Genomic DNA, 22,602 nt, shown 5'->3' with positions numbered 1-22,602 from the left:
CGTTGTCCTCAGCTATTGGACAAAGGCCCGGAGTGGGCGGGGAAGGTCACGGGGGCCGGGGCAGGGGGTGGTCCTTTGAGTTGGTCCCTCACTGTCTTTTAGGGAAGAAGCTCAGACCCCAAGGTGGACAGCGACCTGTAAGCCACACCCAGGCGGAGGAGAGCCCGCCGCTTCTTGGCGCAGCGACTGTGAGCCACGTTACTGTTTATCTTGGGATTAGTTACAAATATCTTGTCCGCACACCGCTTGTGCGAGCCCGTCCACCCTTCTGAATAAGTGACCCCTCCAATCTTTATTTACAGCCCAGAAATCTCCCTCCTGAGCTCTCCGCTCGCCATCCAACCACCCCCTTCGCTGTCGAGTTGGATTTTACCCATTCTACAGATATTTACTGCACGTCCTCTGTGGACCAGGCATCTTGGTGGGTGCTGTGGGCGCCGTGGTGAACCGGCTGGACAAGATGCCTGCAATGGGGCACTCACAGTTGAGTGGGGGAAACTAACGCTGATCATATAAACACATCAGCCTTCCTAGTAAATGTAAAACCTCAAAGAAGTGACTCAGAGTTTGAGCTGAGCTTTAAAGCCTGGGGAGAATTATCGAGGTGGATGTCAGGGGAGAGAAAGCTCCGGGAACATTCCAGTGTGATCAGAAGGTGCAAAGGCTGTGGGTGGGAGAGCATGCTGGATCAGCAGGACAGGAAGGTGCAAATTGGGGAACAGAGAACCTGATAAGAGATGGGGCTAGAAAAATGGGCAGGGACCAAATCATGCCTTGTCAGCCAGGTAGGAATTTCAGTCTCTATTCTAAGAACAATGGGCGGCCTTTGAAGAGTTTTAGGAGGGGGCGACATTATTAGAACTGTTTCAAAATATCCTTTCTGGCTGCAGTGTGGAGTGGTTTGGAGAGGAACAAGGAAGAAGATAGGAGACCACTGGAGCCTGTTACAACAGCTCCGGGCACAAATGGAGTGAAGGGGATGTCTACTCAGCACTGGTAGAGTAGGATGGCGTAGTCTGCTGGTTAAGGGCAGAATGATGTAATGGTTAAAAGGTTGAGTTCAACTACCAGCTTACTATCTAGGTCCCACCACTTCCTAGCTGTATCTCTGGGAAAGTCCCTACACATCTTTGTGCCTCAGTTTCCTAGTCTGTAAAATGGAGATAATAAGAGCCCCTTCTTCATAGGGCTTTAGTGAGGACTAAACGAGTTTTTGGCACAGTGCCTCTTTCCCTAAAAAGGCTCTCGCTTGTGTTCCCCATCTCAGGTATACCACTGCGACCCACTGAAACACTCAAACAAGAAACCTTGGACATTGTTCTTAATCCTCTCCTACACCCAGTCACCAAATCTGGACAAATGAGACACAGCCCTGGTTCTCAAACAGTGCAAAGGAATCCTGTGGTAAATGGAGAGGCCCCACATTCATCATGCTGGATAGGTCACTTCTCCTCTCTGGAACTCAGTTTCCCTAATCTGTAAAAAAGGTTTAGGGCCAAAGGATCTTAAGGTCCCTTCAACAAAAATATTCTTCTAAGATTATTTCACTGGATCCAGCTGCCCCAGGGTACAAACCTTGCCTGATTTATCTTTGATCCCTAGCTCATGGTATTGATACTGCGCATTGTTGGGGTCTGGTAAGTGCTTGCTGAATGAATAAATGAATGAATGAACACATATCACTCCCCTGCTCAAAATCATTTAATGGGCTTCTCTTTACTAACAAGACAAGGGCCTTCCCAGAAATCATTCAAGAGCCCTCTGATCCCAGCCTACCTCTGACTTGAATATCCTCTGACCCTGGGAACTCCCACCTCCTGCACCGGAGAGCTGAGGAGCATTTGAAGAGCTTCATCCATTTCACAAATATTCACTGAGCACCTATTAAGTGCCAGGCCCAGTGCTGGTGCTGGGAATACAATGGTGAACAAAACCAATGGGGTCCCTGCCTTCAAGGGCTGATGTTCTAGGACAGTGGTTGCCAATCAGTGGTCCGCAGACTACTCATGGTTCGTGAGGTCTGAAAGGTTGGCAACCACTGTTCTAGGAGACACGGATGGAAAAACATATAAAACGGCCCTGGCTGGTTGCTCAGTGGTTAGAGCACCGGCCCAGGGACCAAAGGGTCAAGGACATGTACTTCAGTTACAGGTTCCCCAGCCCCCGTATGGACATGTGCAGGAGGCAACCAATTGATTTGTCACTCTCACTTCGATGTTTCTCTTTCTCCCACTCCTCCCTCCCTTCCACTCTATCTAGATTCAAAATCAATGGAAAAAATATCCTCAGGTGAGGATTTAAAAAAAAAAAAAAATCAGACTCAGTGGTTGAGCATCAACCTATGAACCAGGAGGTCACGGTTCGATTCTGGTCATTGGGGAACATGCCTGGGTTGCAGGCTCGATTCCCAGTGGGGGACATACAGGAGGCAGTTGATCAATGATTCTCATCATTGATGTTTCTATTTCTCTCTCCTTTCCCTTCCTCTCTGAAGTCAATAAAAATATATTTTTAAAAACCAGAAATGGACCACACAGTGCAATCAGTGTTATGAAGGGGAAACACGAGGTAGGGGGGACACTGTAGGAGCAGGAGGAGGCCCCTAATCCAGCCCTGGAGGTCACTTCTAAACCCAAATCCAAAGGAGTTGTGGGAGGTGGGGTTGGGGGTGGGGAGGGAGAAGGTGCATGGGAAAGCCAGAGGCATTCCCTCCCTCCTGGAGGAGTGGGAATCCTTCCCCCCCCCCCCCCCCCGCCCCCGCAGGAGGCAGGGGTCCACCAGTTTCTCCTCGCAGAGAGACTGGGAGCCACCTTCTGGGTAAAGCAGCCATTCTGTGAACGCCTGGGACTCACTCTGCTCCTGAGCGGACTCCACTCTGTGCCCTTTGCACCTGCCAGGGGCATGAATTACCAGGTTGATTCCTCACAGGGACTATTACCCCCATTTTCTGGAAAAAAAAAAAGTATTGATTTTAAAGAGAGGAAGGAGGAAACAAACGCTGATTTGTTGTTCCACTTACTGATGCCTTCGTTAGTTTGATTCCTGCATGTGCCCTGATGGGAGATCAAACCCAAACCCCTGGCGTGTCCGGACGATGCTCTAACTGAGCTGTCTGGCCAGGGCAATCCCCCTTTTTCAAATGAGAAAAGCTGAGGCTCAGAACCAGTGGCTTGCCCCTGGGACCCCTAAATGTCAGGCCTCACCCCAGGCTGCTGTGCTTCAGGATCCCTGCCCCTCCTCCCTGAACCTCTCTCTGGTGGGGCCCAGCTCCCCCAGGGCCCCATCCCCAGGCCTCTCCAGCAAGCCGGCCAGCCCGGGCGTCGGCCTCCATCCCTTCAGAAGCTGCTAGGGAGACAATGGCGGGGTCTGCGGGGGAGGCGAGGGCGCGGGTGCCCCCCTGCCCGCTGCCCTTTGTCTTTCCGCCTGCTCCCCTCGTGCGACCGCGGAGGCTGGGAGGCGCCTCTCGCCGGCTTCCTCCTCCCATTCTTGTGCTAATTGGGTGTCAAGCTGAGATCAGTGAGAAAGAAATCCACCCCGGCTCGGGTTAAACTGCCGCCAAAGACCCGGGCTGAGCCCAGAATATCATTAGTCGGGGAGGAAGCAGGGCCCCTCCCCGGGGTGAGGGCCGGCCGCTCATTCAGATCCCTTTGAGAGTCACTCGGTCGCCCCTCCTTTGCCGCCGCTTCAATGGGCCCCTCGGAGGTATTTAACCTTCTTCCCAGGGATTGAAAGTGAGAGGCCACGCACTGGCTTGGGCGGCCACTTGCCTGTCCCGAGGGCGGTAGGACCTCCGGGGTCGCTGGAGGCAGGCCTCCCGGGCGCAGGCTGCAGATGGGGACACTGAAGCCCCCCAGAATGGGGCCTTGCCTCCCGGCGCCACCCTTCACAGGCTCCGTAGTTAATGGAGAGACTTGGAGTCTCTGAGCATCAAAATAGCAGCTGCTTTGTAATGGGTTTCATGAAGTAACGCGCAGGGAGCGCTTTGCACAATCCCTGGCACACAGGGAGAGTTCCCCATGCGGTGGCTATCAGCCTAAGGAAGGGGTTTGACTGCTGCCAGCACCTCCCGCGGGCTCCCAGGCGCTGGAGGTGTGCCATTACTCGTGCCCACAAGGCACTCATTTTCAGATCTTGCCTCAACTTTACCCCCTTCATCCCCCGTAGCCAAACTGCACTTCACTCCAGGCCTTTACATTTTGCTGCTCCTTCTGTTCAGAACACACTTCCCCTCTGATTCTTGGAGCTCTTTTTTTTTTTTTTAATATATTTTATTGATTTTTTACAGAGAGGAAGGGAGAGGGATAGGGAGTTAGAAACATCGATGAGAGAGAAACATCGATCAGCTGCCTCCTGCACATCTCCTACTGGGGATGTGCCCGCAACCCAGGTACATGCCCTTGACCGGAATCGAACCTGGGACCTTTCAGTCCACAGGCTGACGCTCTATCCACTGAGCCAAACCGGTTACGGCATGGAGCTCTTTTTTGAAAACTCTCCCTGACCTGGAAACACGCCCCCGCCTACCCCCCCCCCCCCCCCCCCCAGCTAAGCACATACCCTTTGCTGCTTTACTGCCAGCCTCCTCTGCCTTGCCTGGGCCTGGGTCTCTTATCTTGCTCACCCTGGGCTCCCTCACCCCCACCCCACCCTCTGCACAAACTCCTTTAGAATCTGCTCCATAGATGAAATTACTTGGTGCTCTGTAAACTGTGAAGCACTATATAAATGTCAGGAAATGCCCAATAGACACTATCATTAACTTCACAAGCACATACTGTGTGCACAGAGACATCTCACACAGCCAGGTGTGCATGAGGCTGCAAGGCCCAGAGGCCCACCAGTCCCACCCCTTCATGGAGGGGCTGATATGGAAGTGGGAAATTTAGGCCTAGTCTGGGGTCTTAACACCTGATCATACACTAAGTGGCCAGATTATTATGACCACCTGACGTTTGTAGGCAAATTAGCTATAATTTCGCGCTGAAATTGCTAGAGGGCCAGACCATTATAAATAGGGAAGCAGGTTGTTGGCCACAACAGAAGTGATTTTTTTCTGAAGATATGGGTAAACCATGTGACTTAATAGCCTTTGAATGTGGGGTATATATATATCTATATATCTATATATCTATATATATAGGTATATATAGATATATAGATATATATATACATACACACTGAGTGGCCAGATTATTGTGACCACCTGACGTTTGTAGGCAAATTAGTCGTACACTGCATCGTATGGGATACGGAAGCCGAAGGCCTGTTCGAACACCTTTGCTGTCTGCAGTTACCAAGATAAAACGTCTCCAATTCGCACAGGAACACAAGGATTGGACAGTCGAGCGATGAATGTGGTCCGATGAATCACGTTTCCAGTTGCATCATGCACATGGCAGAGTGAGAATTTGGCAGAAACAGCATGAAAGCATGCACCTCACATGCATGAGTACAACCCTTCAAGCTGGTGGGGGCAGTGTTATGGTTTGGGGCATGTTTTCCTGGCATGATTTGGGCCCTTTAATTCGTGTGGAACAACCTCTGAATAGCACAACATACCTGAGTATTGTTGCTGATCAAGTTCATCCTATCATGTTGATGGCGTATCCCAATGGAGACGGCTTCTTCCAACAAGACAATGCGCCATGCCACGGTGCTGTATTGTGCAGGAGTGGGTTCAAGAACACGAGGGAGACTTTACCTTGCTTAGGTGGCCCCCACAGTCACCAGATCTCAATCCAATGGAGCACTTGTGGGACGAAGTTAAAAGAGCCATCAGGCAGCTGGTTCCACAACCATCAAATCTCACAGAACCGGACAGTGCTATTCATCAGGCATGGTGTCAGATTCCTCGCATCACCTTTCAACATCTCATGGAGTCAACGCTAAGAAGAATCGCCGCAGTGTTGAAGGAAAAAGGTGGCCCAACAAAGTGCTGATGGGGATATATATATATCCTACATTCAAAGGCTGTTAAATCACGTTATTTACCCATATATTCAGAAAAAAATCACTTCTACTATCGTGGTAAACAACCTGCTTCCCTATTTATAATGGTCTGGCCCTCTAGCAACTTCAGCACAAAATTATAGCTAATTTACCTGCAAATGTCAGGTGGTCATAATAATCTGGCCACTCAGTGTATATCCCTTTGTAACTGTCATATACTGAGCAGCTATCAGCACCAGACCCCGTGCTAAGAGATTTCCGTGCATGTTCACAAAGACAGCAATGTAGATTCCTACAGGAGAGGAAACAGGCTGAGCCTGACTAACGGACTGGACTTGAACGTAGGCCTGTCTGACCTCCGAGCTGGAGCTGCCTTTGGTGGCTGTGTTCAATCTGGAGAAAGGCTTAAGCTCCTTCCCACTGGAGAGCACGCATTGCTGAGGGTTAAAGCTACAAGGCCATATAGTCCTGTACACTGAAAGGTTTTGGGTTCGATTCCCCATCAGGGCATATACCAGGTTGTGGGTTTGACCCGATTGGGGTACGTATGAGAGGCAACCAATGGATGTTTCTCTCACATCAATAAAAAAAATAAATATACAGCCCTAACCGGTTTGGCTCAGTGGATAGAGCGTCAACCTGGGGACTGAAGGGTCCCAGGTTCGATTCTGGTCAAGGGCATGTCATGTACCTTGGTTGCGGCACATCCCCAGTGGGGGATGTGCAAAAGGCAGCTGATTGATGTTCCTCTCAATGATGTTTCAAACACTCTATCCCTCTCCCTTTCCCTTCCTCTCTATAAAAAATCAATAAAATATATATTAAAAAAATAAATAAATATACATATATATGAAAAGAAGATACAAGGCCGTGCTCTCAGGCAAGCCCAGCCCCTTAGAAGCCTCAAAAGCCCACCGCAGGGGCTTCTGGGATGGGTACTTGCCGGGATGGGGGGGGGGGGGTTGGGTTGGGGGGTGGGATGAGGAGAGGACTCAATCCCTGCTTCCTACTTGTCTGGGCTGAGGGCCTGGAGGGATTCTGCAGTCTCTGCACGCCCCCTGCTGGTCACACTAGGGCACTGCAGCCATGCCTGCCACAGCCCGCACGCCCCCTCCCCCTGCCCAACACCACTTAGCATCGCTTTCCAAGGGGCCAACTGCCACACGGCCCCCAACATTTGCCCCCAAGAGAAGCACCAGACTCCTCTTCAAAGGTCACTTCCTCAGGAGGCAACCCATATTCTCCTGGCCCCCTCCCCTGCACTGTCAGCTGCTGGCCGAGGGTGTGGCCCACAGCCGGCTCCGCAGGCATGTGTGGAATGGGAGTGCTCTGGCTTCCCTGTTGTCTTCTGCACCCGGAGGTGGGTGGAGCAGTGGGAAGGGCCCCCTGGCCTGTGGTTTACATTCCAGCCCCCACTACTGGCTATGTGACCTCAGCCAAGTGACACAGTGAAGACAAAAACCAGGGATGCGGTGCCTAATGCCCTGGGCTGGGTCGGACTTCTTTCCCATCAGGCCTTGCGTTTCTAGCCTGGGTGTAACTCCAGCGATGGGGCCAAGGGCATTGCTGACTCCTAGCCCCAGTAAGACTGCTCCGGGGAGCTTTCCTGAACTCTGCTAGAGCTGGTTAGGCAACCCTGCTCTGCCTGGGCAGGGCCTGCAAACCCCTGGGGAAACGCACCCCAGGAAAAGGGAACAGAATGAGCAAAGGCCTGGAGGTGGGACCCTGCTCTGGGTCAGGGTTTCTCTTTCCAAGGCTCTGAGCAGCCGTTGCCTCATAATGGGTACCTTCAGTTCTCTGAATCCTCCTTTTTCCATTTCACTGATAAGACTGAGTCACTTGCCCAAGACTCAGGTGGGCCCTGAAATGTGGGGCTGTAGCATCTCACCTGCCCTAAGTCCAAATGCGTGAATAGATGGGTGAGTGAGAGAAGGGGCCAGAGGGGCAGCAGGTGGGGCCTGAGTAGGCTGGGGTGAGCTCAGGTGGCATGCACACAGGCTGGGGGGAGTCAAGGCAGAGTTTATTGGCCCTTGAGCGCCCCCATCCCTCCTCTCAAAGCCGGTCCGGACTGAGATGGAGGTGACATGGACAGACCCAGACAGAAAGGCGCTGCCTGAGGGACAGCCAGGCAGCCACCCACCAGGGAGAGGGTGGGAGGGAGGATGTGCAGTCGGGCGGCCTGCTGCAGGTTGGGGTCCTCTCCCGTCCTCCTGGAGGCACAGGCAGAGCGGAGTCTCACACTAGAGCCGCAGCGGGGCAGGATCCTCTGCAACCAGCTGATCGACGGGCACTTCTGCCTCTGCCCACTCTACTGGCTTCCTGAGTCTGGGGGGCTTATGCCCTGGTCCCACTGACAAACTCCCTGGCTCTCTGAGGAGCACTTGGCGACCCTCCCCTCCCCCTGACCTGACCAAGACATCATCCTGAGGGGCCGTCAGTCTCAGCCTGGAGCCCTGCCCGGCCTCGAAGACATACAGGGGCATGAGGCTTTCACAGAAAGCCTGGGGGAGGGGGAGGCGGCAGTGAGTCACTTGGCAGTTTGAAGGGGGAGGCGGCCAGCACCTCACAGTTGAGGTGCTGGGCCCTGCTTGCTTTGGTCTGGCGTAACCCAGGACCCCTCTGGGGTGTGAGCTGGGGCTCTGGATCCAGTATCTGCTGGCCCTGAGAGGGACTCAGGGCAAATCACAGCTTCTCCACGCCAGCCTGGATTCGGGTGTAGGCCTCTTGGTCCAGCGGTAGGTAGCGGCCCTTCCGGGCATCCAGGTAGAACAGCGGGTCTTTCACGGTGGCAGGGTCAAAGCCCTCCTTCCGCAGCTCCGTCTTCTGTAACTTAAACGTCCCTGAGGGAGCAGATGACGGGGAAGGAGAGTCAGATGAAGGGGTGCAGGCAGGGGCTGAGCTCCCGGGAACCCACCCACCAGAGTTGAAGATGCACAGAGGAAGACCGGAGACATAGGAAAGGGCACATAGGAAAGGGTCCCACCTCGAGACCTTTGCTCATTCGGTTCCCTTTTCCTGGGGTGCGTTTCCCCAGGGGTTTGCAGGCCCTGCCCAGGCAGAGCAGGGTTGCCTAACCAGCTCTAGCAGAGTTCAGGAAAGCTCCCCGGAGCAGTCTTACTGGGGCTACGGAGTCAGCAATGCCCTTGGCCCCATCGCTGGAGTTATACCCAGGCCAGAGTTTGCAGAGAAGGCTCCATCCACTCCGTTTCTCAGAGCAGCCCTGCATCACCCACCCCCTTTTTACAAAAGGGGAAACTGAGACCCAAATAGGGAAGCTATCTGTCTACAGCCACATACTGAGTGACGGAGAGGGAGCAGAACTTGGGTCTCTGTGATGGCTCCTTTGAGCTGAGCACCTCCCAGGTACAGTGCAATGGCATTTAATCTGCTCATCAACCCGAGTGTCCATCCGAAGTCTGTGGATTCTAAGATGCACGTTTCAGATTGTAACATCTCTGAAATAGTGGAAGTGGCAGCAGCCTTTTTACGAGTATCAAGCAGGGTTGACATGATGATTACGTGGGAGGTGACCAGGCAAGTGAGACCGGAGGCTGAGCAGCCAGGGAAGGGCCGAGAAGTGGGGAGAGTCAGGGCAGCAGGGACCGAGGAGAGCAGGGTGGGGGTCTGGCCATGGACTTCCTGCCCACCAGGTAACTCCTGAGTCGTCAGGGTACCAACGACAGAAGAATGGCACCACCTTGTCACGTGATGGTAGACCCACACTCATCTCTTCCCTGGATGATGACCATGCACTCATTTCCCCACGCCCCACCCTGGCTGCCTGCTACCCTCCCACTCTCCATGCAGCAGCAAGAGGGCTTTGAAGAACACGAATCTGACCAGCTACTACCCTGCTCAACCAATTCTGTGGCTCCCTCCTACCCCCACCCCAGCCCTGCTAGCCTCTCTTCCCCGCCTCATGCCACTGCCCACCCCTCTCACTGACTCCAACTTTGGGGGCCTCCTTTTACTCCGCTAGTGTCCAAGGTCTTCCTGCCTCAGGCTTCACACTTGCTGTTCCCAGAGCCCAGAATGCCTCCCACACTCATACAGTCCTCTCACTCAATCAGGTCTCAGCTTAAACGTCGCCTCCTCAGGGAAGCTTCCTAGTCCTCCGAAACCCCTTCATTCACTTTTCTGTCAGTTTGATCTGAATTCCATTCTTAATCTTGGAATTCCTCATCCTAAGGCTGTCTCCGTTATTGCCCTAGAACAGGGGTGGGCAAACTTTTAGACTCGAGGGCCACAATGGGTTCTTAAACTGGACCGGAGGGCCGGAACAAAAGCATGGATGGAGTGTTTGTGTGAACTAATATAAATTCAAAGTAAACATCATTACATATAAGGGTACGGTCTTTTTTTTTTTTTTTTAGTTTTATTCATTTCAAACAGGGCCGGATCCAGCCCGCGGGCCGTAGTTTGCCCACGGCTGCCCTAGAAGCTCCAAGAAGGCACAGGTCCTGTCAGAAATCACTACCTATCCCCCCAAGGCCTAGCACAGTGCCTGGCACATAGTTGGTGCTCAATTAACATTTCTTCCATTAGTGAATGAATGAACCTTCTCTCTCTGAAGACTCCATCTGCTCACCTGTACACAGGGAGGTCAGTTTATCAACTACCTGGCTAAGCTATGGGTGAAGTTCAAGTGACAGCCACCCAGGTCTCTCAAGAAGGAACCAGAAGGAGCCCAGGCCTGCTAACTGCACGTCGGACAGGGGAGGAGACAGACCTGTTTTGTGAAGCTCGGGCATGAGGCGCAGGAAGATGGGACGGGCATAGAGGGGCAGCTCTTTCTCCAGCAGCTGTGCAAAGTGCTCCAGGTCGCAGCTGCCAGTGGGGTTAGCCACAGCAGCCATTCCGGCTCGGCCCTCGGTTCCTGGGGGTAGTGGAGTCAACCGTGAGCGGCTGGCAGTGCCCCCTGGTGGCACCTCCCCACACATACCTGGTATCTCCCACCAGCCCATACAAAGATACCTGGCACCTCGACCCCATATACTGCCACATCGGCCATGTCTAGCAGGCGGCTAAGTGTGCCCTCCACCTCCGTGGTGGACACATTCTCGCCTTTCCAGCGGAACGTGTCCCCCGTGCGGTCTCGGAAATACAGGTAGCCCAGCTCATCCATCACCAGTACATCACCTAGGAAGGGGGTGTGAGATAGGGCTTAGGCCAGGGAGTCCTCGCTGGATCCCAAGGATTTGCTTGGCTGTAGGGGATGGGATTGGGGGAGTCCTGGGGAGGTGTCCTCTGAAGGTGGGAAAGACCCCTTCATCTCTCTCCATCCCTACCCTCTGATGGGGCTGTGAAGGGCTAGGGAGAGGGGCCACTCACCGGTGAGGTAAGCCTGGTCCCCCTTGCTGAAGACATCTTTGGCGATCTTCTTATTGTTGGCACCCTGGTTGAGGTAGCCATCGAAGCGCCGCAGGGGGTCCTGCTGGATGATGCGGCCCACCAGCTGGCCTGGCTCACCTGGGGCGGGAAGGCGGGGCCAGATTTGCCATGGTGGCCTCTTCCACTGGGCTCCCCCACCCCCAAATGCACCCTACATGCTGATCTGACCTCTGGTCACACTGCTTCCCAAAGAAATTCCATCCCCCCACCCCCCCCAGTCTATCCCCCCAGGGCAGGGAGCTTCTCTTGGCAGGCCTGACACATGTAGGCACTCGGTGATGTCTGGTCACCTGAGCCAATGGAAACATGAACAAAAGATGAAAGGGTGGCTGAACCCTACACAGACAGTCTGGCCAAAGCAGCCTTCCCTGGGCTCCTGGCTCAGCTCAAAGAGCTGCATGTTCTGCACCACACGATCCTCCAGGCCACCCCATGAGGCAGTGCTGCCATCAGGCCCATTCCAAGGTGGGGGGACTCGGGCCCAGAGCTAAGGGGCTGAGCTAGGATCATTCCAGGCGGCCTGGACCCAGGGTCCTCAACACTAAAGAGAACAGATGAACTGAGGGAATAAACGACTAAGAGAACTGACTGACGGCCACTGGTCAGAACAGGGTTACCGCCCACCCACCTGTCCTGTCTTCCTCCTGGGCCAATCCCTCCCCTCGGACCCCCAATTCCAACCCCAGGGCAGACCTGGCTGGCAGGGAAGGCAGACACCATTGGGCCCCCGGATCAGCTCCATGGTGTCCTCGTTGACACGTACCAGCCGGATGGGGTACACGAAGGACAGGATGCGGCTGTTGAAGCCACAGGCTCCCACCTGCAAAGGCCAAGACTTGGGCCTGGGCTCTCCCCATGCGCCCAAAACTGGGCCATGTGGGTGTGGGACACTCCAGCACCCACTCCCTCGCTGGAACTCCGCCCTCCCTTCTGCTGCCAGTGCCTCCGTGATCCACCCACGCCCCCAGCCTGAGGGGTACCTGGCTGTCGAAGTTGCCCACGCCCCCAGCCTGAGGGGTACCTGGCTGTCGAAGTTGCCCACGCCCCCAGCCTGAGGGGTACCTGGCTGTGGAAGTTGCCCGCGCCCCCAGCCTGAGGGGTACCTGGCTGTCGAAGTTGCCCATGCCCCAGCCTGAGGGGTACCTGGCTGTCGAAGTTGCCCACGCCCCAGCCTGAGGGGTACCTGGCTGTCGAAGTTGCCCACGCCCCCAGCCTGAGGGGTACCTGGCTGTCGAAGTTGCCCACGCCCCCAGCCTGAGGGGTACCTGGCTGTCGAAGTTGCCCGCGCCCCCAGCCTGAGGGGTACCTGGCTGTCGAAGTTGCCCACGCCCCCAGCCTGAGGGGTACCTGGCTGTTGAAGTTGCCCACGCCCCCAGCCTGAGGGGTACCTGGTGCCTCGGTGACCCACCCACGCCCCAGCCTGAGGGGTACCTGGCTGTCGAAGTTGCCCACGCCCCCAGCCTGAGGGGTACCTGGCTGTCGAAGTTGCCCACGCCCCCAGCCTGAGGGGTACCTGGTGCCTCGGTGACCCACCCACGCCCCAGCCTGAGGGGTACCTGGCTGTCGAAGTTGCCCACGCCCCAGCCTGAGGGGTACCTGGCTGTCGAAGTTGCCCGCGCCCCCAGCCTGAGGGGTACCTGGCTGTCGAAGTTGCCCACGCCCCAGCCTGAGGGGTACCTGGCTGTCGAAGTTGCCCGCGCCCCCAGCCTGAGGGGTACCTGGCTGTCGAAGTTGCCCACGCCCCAGCCTGAGGGGTACCTGGCTGTCGAAGTTGCCCACGCCCCCAGCCTGAGGGGTACCTGGCTGTCGAAGTTGCCCACGCCCCCAGCCTGAGGGGTACCTGGCTGTCGAAGTTGCCCGCGCCCCCAGCCTGAGGGGTACCTGGCTGTCGAAGTTGCCCAGGCTGCAGTTGCACTCAGTGGCCCCGTAGAACTCGGCCACCTGGGGGATGTTGAAGCGACCAGAAAATTCGGTCCATATGGACTGTCGGAGGCCGTTGCCCAGCGCCATGCGCACCTGGTGCGGCTTCTCCACCTCCCGCGGCGGCTGGTTCAGGAGGTAGCGGCACAGCTCGCCGATGTACTGCACAATCTGGAGGTGGACTTGGGGTGAGTCTGGGTCTCTGAGGTTGCTCTCACTCCCCGCCTCCCAGCCCCTCAGGCCCCTACCCCACTAGCTCTGTCCCTCCCCCCGGCAATCCTTCCCCTCTGGGCCTCAATCTCTGCATCTGCCAACGGACAACTGGCTGCCTCAGCTGTGAGACAGGGGTCCCCGAGTGGGGCTGGTGGGAGGGTCACGAGGGGACGGGGATGGCTCATCTCCTTCCCTCTCACTCACTGTGCAGTTGTACTTGATACAATCATCCCAGAACCGAGAGGCTGAGAATTTCTTCCGGATAACCACTGTCATGCCATGGAGCAGGCACTGCCCGATTCCCACGATGTTTCCTGAAGGCAGAGTGAGCCCTGGAGGTCAGTGAGGGGGGACACCCTTCCCTCCAGAGCCTCGTCTTACCCAGACCTTTGGTCTCTCTCTTTCCTGTCCTCTCCCTCCAACACTAATGACAATCACTCCCCTAGTCAGACATCTTCCATGGCTTCCCTGTGCCTACTGGGTCAATTACACATCCCCCAGAGCCTGCAGAGCTGGCCCTAAGTTCCCGTTCCTATAACCGTAATGATGCCCTTCAACTGGGGGTGGGGGTGGGGGGCCAAGCTAGCCCGCCTGGCTTCTGCACCTCACATCTGCCTGCATTGAGTACACCTCTTCCAAGAAGCCTTCCTGGCCAGACCAAGCTCTTCCCTTGAGCTGAGCTCCTGTTCCCTGGCCCTCCCGTACTCACCACGCTATTTCTTGTATCATAGAAGGTGTGCTCCCATCATTCATCCTGCCCCAAACACACACCCAACTCTAAGCACCTTGAGGACAGGAACTATATTTATCCCATCTCTGCCTTCCCTTAAGCTCTTAAGACCAAGCAGCAAGGCCATGTATATCCACGGCAACAAACTGAACAGTCAGATCAGCCCAGGTGCCCTGCGGACAAGGCCATACAAGCAATCAGACTGGTGTGGCCATCTCGTTTTTGTTATTGTTGCTGTTTTTTATTTTCGTTTTTGGCCATCCTTGTTCAGAGCTCCAGTCGATGGCCACACCTGGATTTGAACCCTGATTTCACTTGAAAGCTCATGTGTTTCAACTGCAACATGCTGCCTGCCGAGAGGGAGTGTTCCTGAGGCCCTAGGGCAGTGATGGTGAACCTATGACACGCGTGTTAGAGGTGACACGCGAACTCATTTTTTTGGTTGATTTTGATTTTTCTTTGTTAAATGGCATTTAAATATATGAAATAAATATCAAAAATATAAGTCTTTGTTTTACTATGGTTGCAAATATAAAAAAATTTCTATATGTGACACGGCACCAGAGTTAAGTTAGGGTTTTTCAAAATGCTGACACGCCGAGCTCAAAAGGTTGGCCATCACTGCCCTAGGGGTTCTGGGACGGGGGAGAGGCCCACGTTACCTGCGGAGTGGTAGAGTGGGAGGCAGTCGTAGACAATGTCATCGGGCCGCATGCGAAATCCGTAGTACACTAGGGCAGCCATGCGGTAATACCTGGGAGGGCAGAGGGCGGAGAGCTCAGTGGGCCCCTGGGAAGGCAGAAGGGGAGACTCCTGGGCCCCGTCACCCCGGCTCTCCCCCCAGGCACCTGCCCCTTACCTGCTGTGCACCACGATGGCAGCTTTGGGCAGCCCCGTGGTGCCCGATGTGTAGATGTAGAAGAGCTTATCTGAAGAAAACAGACACATAAGCATCTGTAAGAGGAGGTAGCACAGGGCTGAGTGCGGAGTCAGACGGACACCCGTGTGTGTGATCATTCAGTGCCCGCTCCCATCACACCTCCTCCAGAAGGCGGCTCTGATGACCCCAGGCACCACTCTCTGCTCTAATGCCTGCATCTGTTCCATCGACAAACGTTTTCTGGGCCCTCATTCTGTGCCAGGCCCAGGGAGACAGCAGTGACCAAGAAGAGTACGGGCTCTGCCCTGGTGGAGGTTGCAGCCATGTGAGACAGGCAGGTGCAGACAGGCATTCCAACACTGAGCACAAAGGGAAGCACAGGGCCTGTCGAAGCCCAGTGGCAGCACCTGACCCAGGCTTCAGGGAGGGGAGGTGGCAACAGGGAGGGCTTCCCAAAGGAGGTGATGCCCACCTCAGAGCGTGGGGAGGTCTGAGAGCGCGGGGAGGTCTTAGGGCGCGGGGAGGTCTTAGGGCGCGGGGAGGTCTGAGGGCGCGGGGAGGTCTGAGGGCGCGGGGAGGTCTTAGGGCGCGGGGAGGTCTGAGGGCGCGGGGAGGTCTGAGGGCGCGGGGAGGTCTTAGGGCGCGGGGAGGTCTGAGGGCGCGGGGAGGTCTGAGAGCGCGGGGAGGTCTGAGAGCGCGGGGAGGTCTTAGGGCGCGGGGAGGTCTGAGAGCGCGGGGAGGTCTTAGGGCGCGGGGAGGTCTTAGGGCGCGGGGAGGTCTGAGGGCGCGGGGAGGTCTTAGGGCGCGGGGAGGTCTGAGAGCGCGGGGAGGTCTGAGGGCGCGGGGAGGTCTGAGGGCGCGGGGAGGTCTGAGGGCGCGGGGAGGTCTGAGGGCGCGGGGAGGTCTGAGGGCGCGGGGAGGTCTTAGGGCGCGGGGAGGTCTTAGGGCGCGGGGAGGTCTTAGGGCGCGGGGAGGTCTGAGGGCGCGGGGAGGTCTTAGGGCGCGGGGAGGTCTTAGGGCGCGGGGAGGTCTTAGGGCGCGGGGAGGCATGAGCTGCAGGAAGCAGGGTGCTGAGGTCGCTCCTGCACCACTGGCCATTTCTTTCTCCCACCCTGCAGCCCAGTCCAGGGACTGCCACATTACGGTTTCTGTATGAGGCTCAGCCCCCCAGGCTGGAGGCTCCAGGTCTGGAACAACAGGGGGTGACTGCCTGTTCCTTGTTGACCATCTCCTGCTCGTGTGTGCCTGCTGAGTGCCAGCCAATTGCTGTATGAGGGCAACAGGCCCAACCAGTCTGAGTCCCTGCCTTCAAGTGGCTTACAAAAGCACCAGGAGATAAGATCTGTGTACGGCAGCTTACATGACTATAATGAGGACAATGACCTGTTACTGAGCCCTTCCTGTCACACCCTAGCCTCCCAGTGCATCTCTGTCAATCCTTAGTCACTACACAAAATAGATGCTGTTACCGCCCCCAATTTTATGGCTGTAGGAACCCAAGGCTCAGAGGGCAGCTCAGGTGTTCAGGGTCACACAAGGGAAGCAACAGAGCCAGAATATGAACTAGTCCAAGCTCTGAGCCACCAGGAGATACAGCAAGCTCTGGGCTCCACAAGGCAGTCTAGAAGAAGAGAGGCAAGAGGGTCTGGGGGGCTACCTGGCGGAGGGGAGGTAGAGACAGGCAGCCCAGTACAGGGGAGGATCACAGCTCAACAGGGGCCTGCACTGAACAGGTGCTGGATGAATATTTAAAGGGCCCCGGGCCCAACTCCAAACAAAACTCAGAAACAGCAGGATCCTGGGCTCCGCATGACTCTGCACATGTTAGGCATCCAAGAAGGCTTGTTCGACAAATCAGAATCAGATTTTGTGAGCTCCTGTGTACTCAACACCACGCCTAGCACTTTCCTACATACCAGCTCACTGAACCTGCACAGTAACCCGAGTTACTGTGCCCATTTTCCCAGACGGAAAAGGGAGGTGACACACTCACTCCAGGTCACACAGCAAGTATGCAGAACACAGGCTCTGACCATGAGGCCAGCGATCTGTCCTTGGCCACCTTAGGGTCCCTCTGTGGGGAGTGGGGGACTCACCTGTGAAGCCCTTGTCAGGGCGACTGGGCAGGTGCTTGGGGGCATCTTCCAGCAAGGGGTCCAGGTGCTCCGTGCTGGCAGGCACTAGGCTGGGATCCCACGGACCAGAGCAGAAGAGGCTGACGGAAGGGTCCAAGCTGGCATGGATCTCAAAGACAGCTGTGGAGGAGACAGGGCAGATCAGCAGGCTGGCCAGGAAACCGTGTTCCCAGGAACTGTGCTCATGTCAGGGCTGGGCATGTTGTCCAGGGAGGCTGGCTGGGTAGGCGGAGAGAGAAGCACCCAGGACCTCATAATAAGAGAGATGCTGATAGGAGCAACAGCTCCTACTAGCTGCTGGCTAAGTACACAGTGGGCTCTTTGTATGCATTCTCCTGCTCAGACAACCTAGGACATAGGTACCAATATCAGCCCATTTTATAGATGAGGAAATTGAGGCTCTGAGAATGAGGGACTTGCTCACAGCTAGAATATGCTGAAGCTGGGAATCGAAGCCAGTTCTATCTCACATGAAGGTTTACTAGTCCGTGGGGGTCTGGTTAGAAGGGAGGAGTGGGGCTCAGAGGCTAGTAGCCCTCCAGCCTCTCAGACAGCCTTCTCTCAGGCTCCCCCAGGCATTACAGATGTCCACCCGCCCTAGGCATGGATCAGGTCTGGCCCACTTGGCCCCATTTCCTCTGGCTTCCTCTTTTTTTGTCCAAACATCTCCACTCTCCCTGCTGAATGTGTCCTCTTCCCCTTTCAACTTCTCAGTAACCTTCCCTGTCCATTACTCCACAAACCACAGCAGCGTGGGGGGAAGAACAGGAACAGTGTGGCCAAGCCCAGACCAAATCTGGGTCCCACCACTTACCAGCTGCATGAGTTCCTCACACCACTATGAACCTCAGCCTCCTCATCTACCAAGCTGATGCAGTCCCTTCCTCAGCAGGCTTTGTGAAGATTAGAGCTGCTCTTATACAGTGCCATGCTCAGCACCCAGTGAACATACCAGGTAAGCTCTGCCGGACAGCAGAGAATGGACTCTTGTTCCCATTTTACAGATGAAGAAATGAGGCCTAATTAGTCACAAGAATGGTTACCAATTAAATCTGAGGACTCACCTACCACCAATCACTTTGTTAGTGCTTCAGGTGAAGTATTACCTTGAAAACAGTATGAGTAGGTACTACAGTGAGGAAACGGAGGCACAGAGAATTCTGGTCTCTTACTCAGGATCACCAGCTTACCAGGGGCAGAGCCCAGGCCGTCTGATTCTAAGGCTCATGCTCTTAACCTCTGAGCTACACAGCTTCCCCCAGGGCTGGAAGAGGTCTGTGCAAGTCCCATGAGACTCCCTGCCTGTCCCTGCCTCTTTGGGGCTCACCTGGGGCCATCTCGCTGCCAAAGATGAGGGCCCGGGCCCGGGAGGTGGTCAGGCAGTGGCGCAGGGCGTCCCGCCGCAGGTTGGTGTTGATCAGGGCGGCCTCCACGCCCAGCTTGGCCATGCCCAGCCACAGGCCCACGAACTCATTGCGGTTCTCCATGAAGAGGGCAGCCACGTCGCCGGAGGCCAGGCCCCGGGCTTGCAGGAAGTTGGCCACACTGCTCGAGTAGTCATCCAGCTGGCGGAAGGTCCAGTGTGTGTCTGTGCCCTCAAAGATCAGGGCTGTCTTGTCAGGGTGGCGCTGCACCGTAGAGGCAAACAAGATGGGCACTGTCCGCCGCTGCCGCAGGTACCGCCGCACCTTCGCCTTCACCTTCAGCAGCACCAGGCCGCCACTGTGTGGGAGCCAGCGAGGGAGCTGTGACTGCTGAGCTGGGAGTGGGGGTCCCTGCCCCCCGCCCCAGCGTGCTGCCCCATGGGCCCAAGGCTCCTGAGCCCCATCACTTGCCACACTCCCCTTGTCCAGCCCCTGTATGCTGGGCACCGTTACACACACCAGCCTGCTTATGTCGTACAGGGACCAGGGCAATTACTCCCGCCCCTGTACGGAGGGGGAACTGAGGCTCTGCCAGCAGATGGCTGGCCCTGGCTTCAGAGGTGGAGATTTGAAGCCCAGTCTCTCTGGCTACAGAGTTCAGCCCCTACTGCCATCCCCGTCTACTCTGAGTCTGCTGCTCCGTCAGCGCATTCTGGGCTCCAGGGCCCAAGCGAAGATCTCTTTCGGGGCTTCCCACAAGGCCATACCCTACCTCCCCCCACATTGCCCAATATAGGATGAGTTTGCGATCTGTCCAGTCTTCCTCTCTGTGAGCCCAGCAAGGGGAGGGCTCCAGCCTAGTCACCACCTTGTCCCCTGGGTCCTGCTCAGGGCCCTACACAGAGATGTTCAGCAGGTGTTTGTGGAATCACTGGCCACACCCCACTCTCCTGCCCTGGCCCTGCCACCTCTGCCCCTGATCTGTCCCAGCTTCCCAGCCTCTATGCCCTTGCTGATGCTCTACCCTCTGGCTGGAATCCCTTGATCCCACCACCTTAAGGTATCTCTCAAGAACAACTACTTTGGCCCTAGCCAGTTTGGCTCAGTGGATAGAGCATCAGCCTGCGGACTGAAGGGTCCCAGGTTTGATTCCGGTCAAGGGTACATGCCTGGATTCCCAGTGGGGGGCATGCTGGAAGCAGTCAATCAATGATTCTCTTTCCTCATTGATGTTTCTATCTCCCTCTTCCTCTCCCTGCCTCTCTGAAATCAGTAAAAATAAATTTTTCCAAAAAGGAAAGAACTACTTTGCCTCCGGAAGGCCTTCTCTGATTCCCTGAGCCCTGGCCTAAGCCATCTCTCTCGGCCCGGCTCCCACAGCTCTCCATTGCTACCACCCTTGCTGCAGTGGCCACTCTATATTTCCTTTTGAAATCAACTCAGACTGACAAATGCTGAGCTGCCTGTTCTGGGTGTGAGTCACTGTGTTGGGCACTGGGACACTACTGTGAGCAAGACTGCCAGGGTCTCTGCCAGCTTAGGGATTTACTGTGTCCCCTCTCTCTCAGATCAGTCCAAGCGTGGCCCGGGACTGGGTCTGCCTTGCTCCTCTCTGGGCTCCAGAGCCTCGCACCTGGCACAGAGGAGGCAACAGCAGGTGTTTCTGGGCCAGGACATCCCTATGGAGTCCATCCCTATGGAGGACATTCTCAGGGGGGCAGGTTTTCCCCGATATCTGACGCGGGGCCCTCTCAGACTCATGCCAACCCAAGGACAGGACCTTTCCCACCGGGTTCCTGTTACAAACGACAGACCCCTTTCAGACGTCTCCTCAACACCTCTCCCTAACAGTGTTCCATGCTATGCCCCGGGCCCCCAAGGTGGCCCCAGGCTAAGGAGCACCAAGTTATGGAGATGCCCCAGGAGGAGACTGTGACCTTGGAGATGGAGGTACTAGTGCCAGGGAAAGAGTGTGGAGAAGAGGCTGCTGCTTTGGGGCCCAGCTACCCTGTGCTGGTAGAGGCTCCGGGTCTGTTCTGCGGAAATTTTGTGGACGAGGAGCCCAGAGAGGCGTGGGAGACTCCAGGAAGGGCTAAACCGGGTACTCACAAAACATCGCGCCTGATGGTCTTGATGAAGATCCGGACGAAGCGCCAGCCGCCAGACCCCAGATAGAGGAGCAGCAGGGAAAACGCCACCTGCGTCCAGGGCAGCTTCAGCACCAGCTTGGAGAATAGCAACACTCCCAGGAGAGACGCCCCGAGCAGCATTGTGGCCTGTGAGCACAGGGTAGTCAGTGGATTCAAATGTCCAAGTTCTCCACCTCCTGGCCCGGTCAGCCAGGCCACTATGATCCCGTGGGTCAACCTGTAGTGTGTCTTGGCAATACCGAGTGAGAGGGCTGCCTGGAAGGGGCAGGCTAGAGGCACTGGAGGAGAGGTGAGGCGTTCCAGAAGAGACAGGCAGGAGGCCAGGTGCTAGCGCCCTTGTCCCATCTCTGCCCATAATTCTCCGAGAGACCTTGGGCAAGTCCCTTTCCTACTTTAGGACTTAGTTTCCCCCTCTGTGCAATGGGTGTAGTGGGACCTGCCCTCAAAAACCTTTCCCGCCAAAATAGGACAGTCCACTCTCCACCTAGGGTCCCTAACCAAAATGGCTTGGAGAGGGGTACTAACGTAAACACCTCTGGCTCGACTCCATACCCAAAGACCTGGGCAGGTGTGTGGATGACCAGGCCAAGCCACGACACCCAGAGGGGCAGCTTCCTGGGAAGGGGCCCTAGCCCCGTCCCTGCCCAGAGGCTCAGGCAGCGCCTTGCCTCTGCTGGCCCATAGGGGGCGACAGAGCAAACGGGGTAGAGTCCGGAGGTGCCTGAGAGGTGATCGCCCAAAAGGAAAAGATGATTGAGAGGAAGAGGGCCTTGAAGGCACCGCCACACACACACACTCAGCAAGCCACTCGGATGAATACTGCGGGACTGGGCTCAGGGGAAGGGGGAAACCTGGCTGGGCTGAGATTAGCGCGCTGGGGTTCTATTCCTGGCTCTTCACGGATCTGCTCAAGAGCGCGGCAGGTAGGGCTGAGTTTTCCTTCAGGTCCTATTCCTGGGGAGGGGGTGAAGGTCAAGGCTGTAATGTAGCCGGAGAGCCTCCGAGCCGGAATGAGGACATGGTCTGGACCACAGGGAGCTCTTACAGACCACCTCCCGCTCCTTCACGCGGAAAGAAAAAGCCGGTAGTACCGAACTAGCGACCCCAACTCCAAAGCCAGGATCTATCTCCAAGGTCCTCAGACTCTGGCCTTCCAGAGCCGCCGGAGCCAAGGGTAGGAGCCCGTCCCGGAAGGCTGGAGATGGAATGTGGAGAGAAGGGGATGCCCAGTGCCTCGGGCCCCTATCCCAGGTCGGTCACTGCATACAGCCCTGGCCCTTAAAAGCCAGGGTAGCAGCAGAGCGGCCGGCAAGGAGACAGCAGCAGGGCGCGCCCCTCACCCGAGGCCGGCACCGTCACACCTGCCTCCGACGGGCAGGGCACATTCCCCCGCCCAGGGACCCACTCGCCTGGTCTATGCTCACCCAGCGTCGGCCCCGCCGCGCGGCGCCCCGTCCAGATGCGGCCCGGCAGCGGCAGCGGAGTGGGGAGCGCGGGGGGGCGTCAGCCGCCCCTGAGCGCGCAGAGCCGGGTCTCAAGATCCCTTCGCCAGCTCTGCGCCCTGCATGGCCCGGACAGTCCCTCCCGCCGCTCAGCACCGCCCGCCCGCGGCGCTCCTCCCCCGTCCTGCCTCCAGCAGCCCAAACCGGCTGCGCCGGCCGGCAACAACGCGAGCCGCAGAGCGAGAGGCGCAGGGCAGTCCCAGCGCGCTCCACGCCACCTGGCCCAGCCCGCCCTGCGCGCGCGACGGTCCGAAGTGACGCCTCCCGTGGCATTCTGGGAGTTGTAGTCCGTGCCGCAGAGACCCGTGCTGTCTTCTCTCTCCAACCCCCCCCCCAACCCCACCCCCGCCCCCAGGACCGGTAAGAGA

At 56.5% G+C, this 22,602-nt stretch overlaps 1 protein-coding gene and 1 long non-coding RNA gene across 3 annotated transcripts; one reads left to right on the top strand and one right to left on the bottom strand.

The window, feature by feature from the left end:
• Positions 1–57: 57 nt before the first annotated feature.
• LOC308528251 lies at positions 58–1,677 on the top strand. The gene is made up of 3 exons (XR_013996684.1): positions 58–188; positions 303–483; positions 1,268–1,677. It is a non-coding gene; the product is annotated as an uncharacterized lncRNA (long non-coding RNA).
• A 6,086-nt stretch (positions 1,678–7,763) lies between these two features.
• Positions 7,764–22,338, bottom strand: SLC27A4 (solute carrier family 27 member 4). Of its 2 annotated transcripts, XM_081103725.1 has the most exons (13): positions 22,157–22,289; positions 20,692–20,858; positions 18,546–18,940; positions 17,180–17,338; positions 15,063–15,132; positions 14,866–14,957; positions 13,678–13,787; positions 13,222–13,431; positions 12,034–12,160; positions 11,281–11,418; positions 10,924–11,088; positions 10,679–10,825; positions 7,950–8,789 (listed from the first exon to the last, which is right to left on the bottom strand). In XM_081103725.1, exons 2-13 carry the CDS (start codon positions 20,850–20,852, stop codon positions 8,632–8,634), a joined length of 1,932 nt encoding a protein of 643 aa, XP_080959851.1. In that variant the 5' UTR covers positions 20,853–20,858; positions 22,157–22,289; the 3' UTR covers positions 7,950–8,631. The 2 variants fall into 2 exon arrangements, with proteins under 2 accessions (XP_080959852.1, XP_080959851.1); XM_081103726.1 differs by lacking the exon at positions 10,924–11,088 and having other exon boundaries at positions 7,764–8,789; positions 22,157–22,338.
• Positions 22,339–22,602: the final 264 nt, after the last annotated feature.

The sequence above is a fragment of the Myotis nattereri genome (assembly GCF_964212035.1).
Source record: "Myotis nattereri genome assembly, chromosome: 12".
NCBI lineage: Eukaryota > Metazoa > Chordata > Mammalia > Chiroptera > Vespertilionidae > Myotis > Myotis nattereri.
The sequence above is the reverse complement of the archived record's forward strand: the minus strand, read 5'-3'. Positions and strand labels throughout refer to the sequence as shown.

Excerpts from the sequence above, each read along its gene's own strand:
- SLC27A4 (XM_081103725.1), bottom strand. The coding sequence starts at position 20,852 with ATGCTGCTCGGGGCGTCTCTCCTGGGAGTGTTGCTATTCTCCAAGCTG. Across the intron at positions 18,941-20,691 it reads ACCATCAGGCGCGATGTTTT|TGGCGGCCTGGTGCTGCTGA; the intron begins GTGAGTACCCGG and ends GCTCCCACACAG. Across the intron at positions 17,339-18,545 it reads TGGCAGCGAGATGGCCCCAG|CTGTCTTTGAGATCCATGCC; the intron begins GTGAGCCCCAAA and ends TCTCCTCCACAG.